At 43.1% G+C, this 16,342-nt stretch overlaps 1 protein-coding gene across 1 annotated transcript in view; it reads left to right on the top strand.

Annotated features, from left to right (window-relative positions):
• The window catches only part of RNGTT (RNA guanylyltransferase and 5'-phosphatase), a 1,492,790-nt gene that overhangs the window by 127,204 nt on the left and 1,349,244 nt on the right, over positions 1 to 16,342 (top strand). The window contains exon 4 of the mRNA XM_069235480.1: positions 7,947 to 8,035. Within this exon, the coding sequence (XP_069091581.1) occupies positions 7,947 to 8,035 (89 nt within the window). The remainder of the gene's footprint in view (positions 1 to 7,946; positions 8,036 to 16,342) is intronic.

Raw genomic sequence — 16,342 nt, 5'->3', positions numbered from 1 at the left:
GCAGATACACATGCTTTGCACATCCCGCCATCTAGTGTTGGGCTCGGAGTGTTACAAGTTGTTTTTCTTCGAAGAAGTATTTTCGAGTCACGAGATCAAGGGACTCCTCCCCTTTCGGCTCCATTGCGCATGGGTGTCGACTCCATCTTAGATTGTTTTTTTTCCGCCATCGGGTTTGGACGTGTTCCTTTTCGCTCTGTGTTTCGGGTCGGAAAGTTAGTTAGAATCTCGGAAAAATCATCTGTATTGTTTGCGTTCGGTATTGGGTTAGTTACAACAGATCGACACCGACTTTGGAAGAGCTCCGGTGGCCCTTTGTTTTTTTTTTGATCCCCGTCCGGGCCTGGTCGGCCCGGCCACGTGTCTCTTCAAGGCTGATGGAACGGACCCCATTCCGATTCTTCCCAAAATGTCACAACAAGTATCCGTATACAGATCAGCATCTGATCTGTAACTTGTGTTTGTCTCCAGAGCACAAGGAAGATACTTGTGAAGCCTGTTGAGCGTTTCGGTCGAGGAAGACATTAAGAGACCGAAGAGCGAGAAGACTGCAGATGGCGTCGGCGCCGACAGGACAATGGCGTTTCGAGGAGGAAGAAGAAACCTTCTCCATTCAGGAGTTGGACTCAGACGAGCTTGAGCCCGAAGAAACGCCGAAAACCGTGAGTAAGACGTCGAAACATAAAACTCACGAGAAGACCACAAAAGCCCAGGGGACGCCACCGCCACCAGGCCATGGCTTAACCCGAAAAATAGGTGACTGATCATCGGCACCGAAAAAGGGCACGCTTGTGTCGAAGTCATCCGACTCCGGTCGAGATACCGGCACACAGCAATCTCGGGCCTGAGACAGCGGCTCCGAGCAAGTTCGGCACCGAGACAGTGGCACCAAAATGGGTCGGCACCGAGACACCACGACGCCGATAATAAAGAAGGTTTCGTCGGAGCCCAAAACGGCGACCGAAAAGGTTTCGATTCCGAAACGCCCAGCCTCGGAACCGAAAACAGGTTCCTACACAGAGGAACAGGGGTTGTCCTCCCAAACGCAAGGACATAAGTTTGGACAAGAACTTGAATCAATGGAGCCAGATTACACTCAAAGGAGGCTCCACATTCAAAAGGACACAGGGAAGATAAGCACTCTTTCCCCCAATTAAAATGAAAAGAAGACTTGCCTTTCAAGAAAAGGACAAGCAGCCACAGGCAAAGGTGGCAAGACAAACAACTCCGCCACCATCTCCACCACCATCAATGCACACATCACCGGTAGCCACTCCACCATTGATACAATCCCCGACTCATACTGCAATGAGTCAAGATGATCCCGACGCATGGGACCTTTATGATGCCCCGGTATCAGATAACAGCCCAGACTGTTACTCTGCGAGACCGTCGCCACCTGAAGACAGTACATCCTACACGCAGGTGGTCTCAAGGGCAGCTGCTTTTCATAACGTCACCTTGCATGCAGAACCGATTGAGGATGACTTTTTGTTTAATACACTATCCTCCACTCATAGCCAATACCAAAGCTTACCTATGCTCCCTGGAATGCTAAAACACTCCAAACAAGTATTTCAGGATCCTGTGAAAGGCAGGGCAATAACTCCAAGGGTGGAGAAAAAGTACAAGCCACCGCCAACAGACCCTGTTTATATTACGCAGCAGTTAACACCAGACTCTGTGGTTGTTGGGGCAGCTCGCAAGAGAGCAAACTCTCACACCTCGGGAGACGCTCCACCTCCAGACAAGGAGAGTCGCAAATTCGACGCTGCGGGGAAAAGGGTTGCAGCACAAGCAGCAAACCAATGGCGCATTGCCAACTCACAAGCACTTCTGGCAAGATATGATAGAGCTCATTGGGACGAAATGCAGCATTTCATAGAACACTTACCCAAAGAGTTCCAGAAAAGGGCACAACAAGTGGTGGAGGAAAGACAAAGTATCTCCAATAATCAGATACGGTCAGCAATGGATGCAGCAGATGCAGCTGCAAGGACTGTAAATACTGCAGTAACAATAAGGAGACACGCATGGTTGCGTACGTCAGGATTCAAGCCGGAAATATAACAAGCCGTGCTGAATATGCCTTTTAATGAACAGCAGTTGTTTGGGCCGGAGGTGGACACTGCTATTGAGAAACTTAAAAAAGACACTGATACAGCAAAAGCCATGGGCGCACTCTACTCCCCACAGAGCAGAGGCACATTTCGCAAGACACAATTTAGGGGGGGGGTTTCGAGGTCAACCCACAGAAGCCACAACCTCACAAGCAAGGCCCACTTATCAAAGCCAATATCAGTGGGGAAGTTTTCGGGGGCAATATAGAGGGGGACAATTCCAAAAAAATAGAGGGAAGTTCCAAAGTCCCAAAACTCCTAAAAACAAGCAGTGACTTCCACGTCACAAATCCCCAACACATAACACATGTGGGGGGGAGACTAACCAAGTTTTACAAACATTGGTAGGAAATAACAACAGACACTTGGGTCCTAGCAATTATCCAGCATGGTTATTGCATAGAATTTCTCAAATTCCCTCCAAACGGCCCACCGAAAACACACAATATGTCAAAAGAACACATGGATCTTCTAGGACTAGAGGTCCAAGCGTTGCTACAAAAAGGAGCAATAGAATTAGTACCAATTCAACAGAAAGGAACAGGAGTTTACTCTCTGTACTTTCTCATACCCAAAAAGGACAAGACTCTATATTAGATCTCAGAACATTAAATACCTACATCAAATCAGATCACTTTCACATGGTGACATTACAGGACGTAATCCCACTGCTCAAACAACCAGACTACATGAAAACACTAGACCTAAAGGATGCATATTTCCATATACCGATACATCCTTCACACAGAAAGTACTTAAGGTTTGTATTCCAAGGTGTACATTACCAATTCAAGGTGTTGCCATTCGGAGTAACAACTGCGCCAAGAGTTTTTACAAAATGCCTAGCAGTCGTAGCTGCACATATCAGAAGGCAGCAAATACATGTGTTCCCGTACCTAGACGATTGGTTAATCAAAACCAACACGCTTGAACGGTGTTCACAACACACAAAGTATGTCATAGACACCCTCCACAAACTAGGTTTCTCTATCAACTACACAGTCACACCTTCAGCCGTGTCAAACACAGCAATACTTAGGGGCGACAATCAACACAGCAAAAGGGATTGCCACTCCACCCCACAAAGGGTACAGGCATTTCACAATGTAATAAAGGCCATGTATCCAAAACAAAGAATACAAGTCAAAATGGTCATGAAACTCCTAGGCATGATGTCCTCATGCATAGCCATTGCCCCAAACGCAAGGTTACACATGCGGCCCTTACAACAGTGCCTAGCATCACAATGGTCACAGGCACAGGGTCAACTTCTAGATCTAGTGTTGATAGACCGCCAAACATACACCTCGCTTCAATGGTGGAACAATATAAATTTAAACCAAGGGCGGCCTTTCCAAGACCCAGTGCCACAATATGTAATAACGACAGATGCCTCCATGATAGGGTGGGGAGCACACCTCAATCAACACAGCATCCAGGGACAATGGGACACTCCGCAAAAACAGTTTCACATAAATCACTTAGAACTACTGGCAGTATTTCTAGCGCTAAAGGCATTTCAACCCATAATAAGCCACAAACACATTCTTGTCAAAACAGACAACATGACAACGATGTATTACCTAAACAAACAGGGAGGGACACACTCAACACAGTTGTGTCTCCTGGCACAGAGAATATGGCATTGGGCGATTCACAACCACATTCGCCTAATAGCACAATTTATTCCAGGGATTCAGAATCAGTTAGCAGACAATCTCTCTCGGGATCACCAACAGATCCACGAATGGGAGATTCACCCCCAAATACTGAACACTTACTTCCAAAGTTGGGGAACACCACAAATAGATCTATTTGCAACAAAGGAAAACTCAAAATGCCGAAACTTCGCATCCAGTTACCCACAAGATCAGTCTCAGGGCAATGCGTTATGGATGAGTTGGTCAGGGATATTTGCATACGCTTTTCCCCCTCTCCCACTCCTTCCATTTCTGATAAACAAGTTGAGTCAAAACAAACTCAGACTCATACTAATAGCGCCAACTTGGGCAAGACAACCTTGGTACACAACACTACTAGACCTCTCAGTAGTGCCTCATGTCAAACTACCAAACAGACCAGATCTGTTAACTCAACACAAACAACAGATCAGACACCCAAATCCAGCATCGCTAAATCTAGCAATTTGGCTCCTGAAGTCCTAGAGTTCGGACACTTAGACCTTACACAGGAATGTATGGAAGTCATAAAACAAGCTAGGAAACCTACCACTAGACATTGCTATGCAAATAAGTGGAAAAGATTTGTTTATTATTGCCATAATAATCAAATTCAACCCTTACACGCATCTGCCAAAGACATCGTAAGATACTTAATACATTTGCAAAAGTCAAAGCTAGCTTTTTCTTCCATTAAGATACATCTTACCTCAATTTCAGCTTACCTGCAAATTACGCGCTCAACTTCACTATTTAGGATACCAGTCATAAAAGCGTTTATGGAAGGCCTAAAGAGAATTATACAACCAAGAACACCACCAGTTCCTTCATGGAACCTCAACATTGTCTTAACACGACTCATGGGTCCACCTTTTGAGCCCATGCACTCTTGTGAAATGCAATACTTAACATGGAAAGTTGCATTTCTAATTGCCATCACATCTCTAAGAAGAGTAAGTGAGATTCAAGCATTTACCATACAAGAACCATTTATTCAAATACACAAGCATAAATTAGTTCTACGGACAAATCCTAAATTTTTACCAAAAGTCATATCACTGTTACACTTGAATCAAACAGTAGAATTACCAGTGTTCTTCCCACAGCCAGATTCTGTAGCTGGAAGAGCACTACATACATTAGACATCAAAAGAGCGTTAATGTACTACATTGACAGAACAAAAGTAATTAGGAAAACAAAACTATTATTTGTTGCTTTCCAAAAACCTCATGCAGGAAATCCGATTTCCAAACAAGGCATTGCTAGATGGATAGTTAAATGCATTCAAACTTGCTATCTCAAAGCAAAAAGAGAACTGCCTATTACACCAAAGGCACACTCGACTGGAAAGAAAGGTGCTACCATGGCCTTTCTAGGAAATATTCCTATGACTGAAATATGTAAGGCAGCCACATGGTCTACGCCTCATACATTTACCAAACACTACTGCGTGGATGTGTTAACAGCACAACAAGCCACAGAAGGACAAGCAGTATTACGAACTTTGTTTCAAACAACTTCAACTCCTACAGGCTGAACCACCGCTTTTGGGGAGATAACTGCTTACTAGTCTATGCAAAGCATGTGTATCTGCAGCTACACATGCCATCGAACGGAAAATGTCACTTATCCAGTGTACATCTGTTTGTGGCATGAGTCGCTGCAGATTCACATGCGCCCACACGCCTCCCTGGGAGCCTGTAGCCGTTTCGAAGTTGATCTTGAACATTTGCAAATTTGTAAATATAACACTTTAAACTACATTATGTACATACATATTCACTCCATTGCATGGGCTCTATTACTATAATACACAACTCCTACCTCACCCTCTGCGGGGAAAACAATCTAAGATGGAGTCGACGCCCATGCGCAATGGAGCCGAAAGGGGAGGAGTCCCTCGATCTCGTGACTCGAAAAGACTTCTTCGAAGAAAAACAACTTGTAACACTCCGAGCCCAACACTAGATGGCGGGATGTGCAAAGCATGTGAATCTGCAGCGACTCATGCCACGAACAGATGTACACTGGGTAAGTGACATTTTCCATATATATATATATATATATATATATATATATATATATATATATATATATATATATATATATATATATATATATATAGGGTGAGTTGAGACTGGAGCAAGACATTATGTATAGTAAAGAATCACCTTTTCCTTTTATACCCTTCTTAAATAGTTATTCTGTAAATCTTAAGTGTCTAGAACCTTTATCCTTGATCTCTGGGGTCATCGCCCAATGTTTCAACGGGGTAGACTGAATTAGTTAGAGTGTTAAATGAAAGCGGCCAACACAAAACGCATGGTCTCTCTCCTTCCATTTTTTTTTTTGTATATACGCCTGGTTGGCGTTGAGGGGGAGAAAGACAATAAGTAGATAGTCATCCATCAAGTGTGGCACAAGTAGGATGTTATATTAACTGCTTTGTTTATTACCCATGCTGATGTATTGAGATGAAGAGTGACTACACCACGTCTAATCTGTCTACAGGAATCTTAGTGAAGATCTTCTTGTCGGACACTAATCCAGGTTTTAGCCTCAGCTTTGGCATGTAAAATCAGTGAGCTGTTTAATATGTGTCTACTATTTGGGTACAGTGGCGGCTGCATACATACCTTAAACAAAACAATAAGCCAACCCAATGATGTTTAAAACTATTATCTGCTAACTATGCTACCAGCACTTCATAAAATCCTAGAACACCTCCTTACCAAACCTCTTTAAAAATGTCTAGAAGGGTGCAAAATATTGAATGATTGTCAGACACTCCAGGCTCTGGCTTGTCACGTGGGTTCAAATTAAAAGTTTGTCCTTTTGCTGTGTCATAGTAAGGGGAAACCTTTTGTTAGCTGCCAAGGATGGAAGTTCCACCTGAATGATCTTTTTCTGGAGGTTGGTTGAGGGTCTTTTTTTAACTCATGCCTTCTCATTAACACCAGATTAGAGAGATCGCTGGGCATAGTGATAGTTTCTCCCAAAACGTATTCATTTTACATGCAGCATTGCCGAAAGATGAACTAAGCACATCCGGTAGCAACTTACTTTTTACCTGCAAAGCGGAATATATGTAAAGTGTGTGATCCAACATGTTTTCAGTTATGTTGTTTTCCGGATATTCAACATTTGTCATAAAGTTCATCCTTTGCAGGTAGAGAAATGGGAAGTTGATTGCCTACAGTAACAAGCATTTACAATGCAACGGGTCTCGCGTTTGCTCATGTTAGAGCTGATTGCGTTGTAAACTCCTAACCCGACTTTTCACCTGTAAGCGTAATGTATATAACCTGAAAAAGTGAAATCAACTATGTAAAGCGCTCGACTTCTGCCAAGCGAGCTCGTGCTCGTAAATGAGAGAAAAAGAAGTCCACGAGCCCGATGGAAAACAGCGAGCCTTGCATGTTTTCTGTACTTGGTCGCTGCGCTCGAGGAGGGCTAGCCACCAGAAAAGGCATGACGTATGCGTGCCTTCGACTAATGAAAGCAAGCAGATTTTATTAGGCAAGCCCACGAACCAATGAAAAACACTGACGTGAAGTTGACAGGGCTCCGAGCCCTTTTCTAAATACAAAAAGAGTCTCGCTGTGATACGCATGCGCGAGCGCATGCAACGCAGGCTCGACCCTAATAATATGAACCATGTTTGTTCCACCTTTACAGAGACCAACATTGACAAAGCCAGAGGCCTCGCTCTTTGCCTTTTCCAGTGCATTTTTCCAATGCTGTTCTGCATCGGCAACATGAAAAATTAAATAGTTATAGTCGGTGCTTCAAAAAAAAAAAAAAAATCACAAGGCCACAATTGTGGTGTCTGGCCTATAGCGGAGAATGAAGACAAATATTTCATAAACTATTGAAATTCAAAGGTCCCCAAATACTGTAGTCAGCAACGTGCAGAAACTCCTGAGTTTCACTACAATACTGTAAGCGTTGAATGATGTGTAGGTACCCAAATTGAAGAATTTTGGCAGTTATGAGACGTAATAGGCGCAGGTAGAGGCAGAGTGGATGGTGTGTGTTCATGGAGTATTGGCTTCATTATCCCTATCCTGCATGAAAAGATTGAAAGAGACGTCTGTAAATTATTTTGTTATGTTTTCACATGTTGCGTGTTTCATTTTTTCCCAGACATGGAGAGTGCCCCACACCTGAGAACACAGATACTTTCATCCGGCTATGTGAAAAATTCATGGAGAAGAACACTGAAGAACTGATTGGTAAAAGTCAAATATTTTCTTCTATTGACATTCCTACACCTTGGCCTGCCCTATCGCTTTTTCCATTATCCTGGTTCAAAAATATAGTATTACTTTGGCTCACCCGCTCTATCAAATACTTAGAATATCTCCCTTTGTTCAGGATCTTAATAGCTTGCTCATGTAAAAGTAACTTAGAAAGATCAGAGCAAACATTGGTCCATTAGCTTCCTGCAGGTGGTTTAGGAGTATAGAATTTGGCGACGGTGTAGCCACTGAAAAATGTAACCAATCTGGGGCATTGTTAGTGCCACCGTCGAACATCTATTGCAAGGTATTGAGTAGGGAAACAAGACAGATTCCATCCCTCCTGCCTAAACTGTACGGGACAGATACCGCAGCCTGAATCAGTATGTGTGGGCCGCTCAACGCATTTTATTAAGAAACGCCCTTAGAGAATGTAAATGCTTCTTTAAACAAGCACTGGCAAAGCTAATAGGTCGCACATTTGAGACATTCTGGCTTTGCTATGGTTATAGCTGATGCTACTTAGCATCCGTAAAAAGCTGAATCTTTTGCTGTGACGTGAGCACATTGTTTAGTGATCCAAGTTGGCACACACCATTTGGATCGGTAAATAAAAAAGTGGTCATTTAAAAATAAAATGTCATTTTGATAGTTCTAACGTGTTTTTATGAGCGAAAAAGTGTAAAAGCAGCAAATGGGGGGCTGCAAGGTCCTAAAAAAAAAAAAATCTAATTTAAAAAAGTTATGGACTGTGAGGGGTCCGGTGAGTAGCAGGGGAACGTAAGCAAGGGAGGAGCGGAGGTGCTCGAGACCAGGCATGGCGACAGCACCCACAATAATACTAAAATAATATAAAAGTTGTGGAGAAGCAGTGGACGTAGGACGTACTTTGGGGTTCGGGAGAGGGTGGGCGTCAGAGATGGTAACCGAGTACTGAGGCACATAGAGATGAAGAAATTGATCCTGGATTTAGACTGGAAACTCGCATACCTAGCCGTGTAACTTAGTCTAATAGACCGACTAATACGAACAGGCTAATACCCGAGGCAGTAGCAATATGCAAAATCACAGTGATTGCGTGATGTGCTCACTTTGCATATCAGGTCCAGCGGGCAATGTCAACCAACTTTCTGCTCGTTCTGCAACTGTGATTGATCCAAAATGCAAATCACAGCAGAGATTCCGTTCCGTTGAATGCTAAATAAAATTAACAGTGAGGGTAATAGGCTGCCTCGATGCATGCCACCGTCGGAGAGCAGTAAAACCCAGTGAGAAGTGTAGCCACTGCACCAGTGTACAGTGAGAGAGCATCCTTCTCTGAGCACCGCGCGCCATTAGGTCCCCCAAGGGGAACATGGCTGTGCCTGTCAGAGCTGCTCACCTTATCTAGCCATACAAAAACAATATCCAGACCTTTTAGAAGCAATATTAAATTCGATGCTTCCTTCAAATGCTCATTTTATATAAAAGCATACAAATTTTGACTTTTAGAAACATACATGGATCTGTAGTCTAGGATTCATTATTGCATGTGATCCGAAGCGCACCTTATGGATATGGTCATAAGCATATTCACATATGTACCATTGCCATACTGCCCATCACTGTGGATTGTTCAACATGTTTTGTTCACCACCATCTCATTGAAGTTACCTGACAGACATGTGAAACGCTGTGCAGGGCATAACCCTTCATTTTAACATTCAGCCCTACGAGTTATTTAACTTCTGGTGAAGAGGACTACTGCTTAATAAGCAAATCATATCAAATCACTGTAAACTGAGATAGATTTATTTTAACACCTTTTCAAAACAATAATTCACTGAACTGGTTATGCTTACCAACACAATGTGGTATTGACACCGTGTGTGTCGGAGACAACAGATTAATTGTTCCCATCAGAACTAGAAAGAGATGTATTCTGTGGTTTAAGCACCTCTATATTTACTGTGGACGGAATATGAATGCTAATACTGTAGTTAATGCACGGCCAGGCGAGCCGAAGTTAGTGAGGGCCTCACGTAAGAGTCTACCCTTCGAGGAAGAATCTGTTTGCTCCTCCTATGCACAAACAGGCATTAGTAAAGCCAGTAAGTGTCACTCTTGCCTATGGTAATGCTTTTTTGTGGGCGCTGTACTGCATATGCGGAATTCAATAAAATGCTTATAGCAGTTGCTTTAAATCAAATAAAAAAGCATGCAATGATGTGCATTATCACACATGCACTCGTGCGTCGTGAAACTCCGACTGCTGCTGCATGATAATGTTGCTCACTCCTGTGTCATGTCACTACAAGTGTCCTTTTTGGAACTAGAGGCTTCCTTTATTTCTCCTGGCCACAGAACCTATTGTAGAGGTTGTCCTGCCCAGACAACTGTTATGGAAGCCTTTTGGCTAAACCTTGCCACCAATCCCAATGGAATTGCACAAGGAATGTACCCCTTTTATATGTCTCTCATTCACAGTAAGGTTGAAATTTGCTAATCCTGCTTCTGCTACCTTGTCACCCCAGAAAATAAAATGTTTGTTCAGCTCAAGCTTTCTGTAGCCATTCTCTTGCTCCAAAAGGTGCCTTTCGGAGAGAGTAGGCGGTGTTTTGCAATACTTTTTGCAGCCAGGAAGCAGAATGAATGATGTAGGCCTCAATGTTTAAAGACCATTTTATATCTGAACATAACATTTGCAGTGAATAACATGAAAAATACATTTCGTCCTATACGTTAGAGGTCAAACTAAAGTCTTTGAAAAAGCCTGTTAGTTTTAATATATCAATGTAAACCATGGAATGCACAGCAGCCAACTCACCTTACTTGGTGAGTGTCACCTCTTTTACCTTCCTAAAAAGCAACATGTCACTCCATAGACATCTATAATGTCACTCTCTTTGCAAGCCTGCATCACACTCCAAAATGTGTTTTCTCAGTTTATCTGGTGGGATCAGCCTTGTAAACATCTGGCTTCACTCGTATTTGAGATCCAAAGTTTGCTGATGACAGGAAATAGTATATGGGACATTGTTCTCCTTTAAAGTTTGTCATTACTATTCTCATCGCAGAGAGGATTGGAAGGTCTGTCTTGCTTCCCCATCATTGGCCCACCTATGTACAAACAATTTGGCATCTGTTCTTATGCAAGGAGATAGTGTTAGCAATGTGTTCTCTTCCAGCTCTCTCATATTCCCTTAATGTGACGAAGCCAAGGAATGGAATGCTAATATGAATACAGGTCAAACAGGAAAAGATCCCTTGGTGGTTGTGCAGGGTATGAGGAGGAATTAGTTAAAAACATATAATGGGAATGCCCATTTAGGTGTCTAGCAGTAGTATTTTTGAGTGTTATGTGTCCTGCCATAATGTATTTTGCGAGTTCATCGTGCCCCTTTTCCAGGTGGCCTGGTTATTCTTTTTTTGTTGGGGAAATCGATTTTATTCCATTTTGGATATGGCAAAATTAAACTGAGAATTCTATCATCATAATAAAAATTACATTGTGGCATGTCATATTTGCGGTTACTTGTCAGTCCACGTCCAGTCTGTAATATGCCCCCCTGTTTTCCCCAAATCCTACAATGTTACTGGGGGCAGCACCTTGCATTGTCAATTGGTTGCTCTTGAGTTGCACAACTCATTTGGTACTTCCATTCTGACAGGGTAGAGGGTTAGGGGTTTTCCACTTGTGTTCTGTCTCTCTTGGCGACTATTGTGGCAACACAGGCCAGGGTGTGCTCTCCCCAGCTGCCGCCAAGATCTTCTAATACTGTCAGAGGATAAGTCCACATGTTTTCCCACGACCCGGGCAAGCACTCCCATAAAACCCCCGCCCTCTCCCCAGTACCCTTTAACTTCTGGGAATGAACAGACCATATGAAAAAAAAAGTCTGTCTGTGGGGGCACAGCATAAACAGTTGGGATAGGGGACTCTTCCTGTCATACCAAAGATTGTAGTGTGTGAAATAGGTTGTGTACTAGTAATTCAGTTCGACCAATTTAAGCCTGGAGGAGATGGCAGTCTCCTGGGGGGGCACCCCACCAGTCAATGTCTTCAAGGGGACCAACCCAACTCTTTCCCGTTTCGATTAGGATTCAGGAGTTTACCAGGGGTGTTCACAATTGGGGTGCAGTAAATCTGAGATATAACATCTTTTCCCCTTGGACCCATGAGGAGCTTGGCTTCAAGTGGGTTGTATTCTGGCAGTTCTGTTATCTCAGTCAAATGACTGGTGAGGGTGTGGCAGAGCTGCAAGTATTTCTGGTATTGAGTATGTGACAAGTGATAGTAAGTTTGGGGTTCTTGGAACATTCGTAAGCCAATCCTTTTCTATACATCTGCCAGAGTCGTAATGCCAAAGTTATCCCACTTCACAAAGCCCTTGAGATGGGTGGCCCGGTGCAGCTATTTCCCCTGCCATTGTGGAGTTTGCTGTGTCATTCTAGCGTCCCAACTAATGAAGAGGAGTGCCATAGGCCAGGCTGTGAAAACCACCTCTAACTTCTCAGAGTTCCTGAAGGATTGGGCTCCTATATAACATGCTCATCACATTGCTCAAGCCCAGCAAAGAGAGTTCCGCCATCTCTTTAACCCCCCACCCCTCCATCCTGCTCCTGGTGACGCCTAGGTTAGAGGACAATGTGGTTTCGGCAGGATTAGGCTGTTAGGTAAGTTGCGTTACAACAGGCCAGACTCACATTTAAAATCTAGCTAAAGTGGCCAGTGTTGGTCTCTGCAGGCTGGGGCATCCCATATTAGGTGATAACTGCAAACCCTTAAATTATGATTAGGATGCCAGATTGTGAAGGCCACCAGCCTTTCTCATTGTCTGCTTGTGTCAATGTCCACAAAAATAGGACAGCCAATGAGCTGGGATGGGCATGGGTCTGTACAGAAGATCGCTGGTGAACTCCTAAGTGATGCCAAGTCCTGAAGGGGCTCAGGGTGGGAAGAGGGAAAGGAGAGCCTTGAAGTCACAGCCAAGGGAGCCTCTGGTGAGTAGACTATCCCAATGTCTCGAAAACACCACCTATATCACTGCCAGTTCTGATAACTGTCGAGGAAAGCAAGAGAAAGACACTGGTAAAAGCCATGGATCATCTTATGTTATAGGCACAAATCTGCTGGTCCGTATCTGTGGGTGTTACTCAGAGCCTTAGGTGTTGGTTGAGCCCGCACCCACATCCTCTGCAGTAATCCTAATACAGACTCTGCCGCAGCCAGGCCAGACTGCTGGATAAACCCCAGGCATCTAAACAGAGATTTCACTGCATAACACACGGGGGGTCTCTGGCTCAGGACGCACTTACCAGGTGAGCAGATCTGGTGTGTCTTAGACCAGGGTCCAGCGACACTTAAAGGGGACCACCCTGCTGGTGTTTGGCTTTCTTGCACTGCATACTACTAGCGGGGGAAGGGTCCACCTCCAGGGGTGCGGAATGGAGAGTTTAAGAACCCGTTCTGCGGACTGTCCCCCTCCCAGGCCCGGCTGATGTAGCGGCAGAATGGGCTAGCAATGGGAGTTGCTGACAACTCTTAATGCCCGGCTGCCATCTTGGACGCAGGTAAGGCTAGTTGGCCCACGTAGAGGCGATGAGTTGCTGCTGAGGGCTCAGGTGCCCCACGGGTGCGGCGATTAGGCCAAAGGTGTCAGAGCACTCTGTGTAAAGGACTGGCCAAGATCTGAGATGAGGTCTCAGAGCATCTTCAAATTGTGTCCGACATCTAGGCCGCTTAGGCCACACCCCAAACCTGTTCTTTACTAACCTGTCACCGCTTCATTCTAAGAAAAAAAAAAGAAAGAAAAAAAAAAAATTGACGAAGGTGGATATTTTGGCAATATGTATATTATCTTTTAAAACATGTGTTGGCTTTATCTACACTTAAGGGTAGAATTAAACTTCTTTCAGTGTTTTTGTTAGTGAATAAATAATCAGTCCTGGAGTGGTAATGAAATGGTTAAAATAAAATGTCTCTTCAAAGAGTTCATGGTTGTAAACTAAATGTGATATGGAATTTGCAGTTCAGTATAATTCCCATATCCATATGCTCACCTGATTTTGTGTTAATGGTTGTCAATTCTGAGACTTTAATACTAATCAAAGTGCGACCCTGCCTCTTGGGTTTAGAGGTTTGGTCGTAAAGCAAATGGGCCTGTTTAATGGAAGGTGTATCTACCGTAGGTTCTTTGTGTGTGTCAAAATATATTGACATCTAATGGGATTGTTCAGTCTTGACATTTCATGAAAGTATTGTAAGGAACGTCAAATTCAAAACTATGGCTATTTAAAGGTACTAGTTAACTCACCCATCGCACTCACCATGTGTATAAGATAATTTACCCGTTTAAAGTGAAAGGGAAAATTTGGCCCATAATACATCCTTATAATAACAGATGCCTACGAATCCACTAGCAAAAGTAAAAGAAGCATTGGCAAAGCCATAAGTCTTGCCTTTAGGGCTGTTTTGAGATCTTTAATTCCTCACCGTTCTCTTTTTGGAAATGCTGAATAGTCTAGAAATGCTTGTGTGCTTTTATTAGATGCACATACCTTTTGTTATAACAGAGCAGTACTGATGGAATGTAAGTGAATGAGGCCTTTTCATTCAATGGGTTATGGTTGTCTAGCAATTGTCCAGGAAAGGGCAGAGGGGCCAGTTTATACAGATTCTCAGGAAAACCGTTGCTTATGGAAAGCACTCCAGTTTACATTGTTTGGTATTTTAATGCATGCTGATGTACCATTTGTCGACCACCTATATGGTTTGGCATTATCCACCCCTTCTAGCTAATTTTTCTGTTTTACTGTCCTGAGCTTAAAGATTTTTATTTTTATTTTAAACAAAAGCTCCAGATGGATGCAGGCAGTGATGTTCACATGAATCCCATCTTCTTAATGGAGATTAATTTGGATGTACAGAGGCCGTGTAATATTACTCGAAGATAGTTTCGGAACTTAATTTATATTTTTCTGAATAGCTATCAGTTGAAACAATAATTACACCATTTTTGAAAAATGCAAGTATGACAAGCAATTAATATCCATAATAACTGAAAGGAACAAAGTTGATTACCTTGTCTTGGGGTTGGGCAGCAAGGGATACCTTCCCTGTGCTGACATATGAAACAGAGCACATTCATCTGCCTGAAGTGAAAGAGGCCTACACGGCAGTGGGGGCTTGATGCAAGGCTCAGATTCCAGAATCTAAAAGAGTTTACTACTCCCCTAAAGTTAGGCAATACCCGATCATGTCAAAACGACTTTTAGGGATTCTAGTTGAACTACAGACTCCTACTGCACTGCAGGCTAACATTGTCCCTTTGCTCACATTCTCTGAGGCTCTTTACTTTCTCTTCTTGAGAAGATTAAGGGAATCTGCATTCACATTAAGCACGATATTCTTCAATCTTGCAGTTACTGACATTAGGCCATTCCTACCTCTCTGTCAGCCAAGCTTGAGCATTTTGTGCCCGTTAGAGACCCTTGACTACTTGAGGCTCTTAGAAGTAGCCATCCATTGAGCTCACCCAGTGATGTATGCCTATTCAGAATCTTGACGCATATGGCACCCTAATTAATAAAGAACTCCTATTACTTTTCAGTTAGTCACTGCATGCAGGGACAATAAGGTCTGACTGGAAATTGGCAATAGTTTAACCAGTATCAAAAAGCCATCATTGAGCCTGGATGACCTCATTAGGTTTCACCCCATTTCTTTACTTCCCTATTTAGAAAAACAACTTTAAAAACTTATCTTTGTCCATTTGCAAAAACGTGGTGGAAGACAATGAACTCCGGACCAGTTTCAAACTCGGCACTGCCCTGGAAATAGTACTGAATTGGTCATCATACCTGTCCCCCGTGATATAAGAAACATAGCTGATGAGGGTAATCTGTTGGCACTATAGTTTTATTGGACATCTTTGCCACAGTTGAACCTGTTGATTACTCCATATTCATCTTAAGAGTTGATGAAGCAGTACTAAGCTTGTGTGGGCATTTCTGAACAAAATATATCAGTCCGTTACTTTGGCACCATTTCATTCAAAGCCCAGAAACATCTCCTTTGGTTCTCCCAGAAATCTATTTCGTCCACTGCTTTAGTCAAACTTTGTTTTATATATTTTATTTATTCAATCATAGTGCATAAATAGTACAAAACAAAGAAAAAAACAACACAGCATAACGTGACAGCATAGTACAATGATGTGCACAGCGTATAGTGCGTGTCTGCATATATAGACATTTGGTAGCAGTCTTTCCATGAGTTTGAGGGTGGGGTCATAACCCCCAATTGTTATTGAGTCCATG

The sequence above is a fragment of the Pleurodeles waltl genome, chromosome 5 (assembly GCF_031143425.1).
Source record: "Pleurodeles waltl isolate 20211129_DDA chromosome 5, aPleWal1.hap1.20221129, whole genome shotgun sequence".
In the NCBI taxonomy this organism is placed as follows: domain Eukaryota; kingdom Metazoa; phylum Chordata; class Amphibia; order Caudata; family Salamandridae; genus Pleurodeles; species Pleurodeles waltl.
This window is presented reverse-complemented; position numbering and strand designations above follow the sequence as displayed.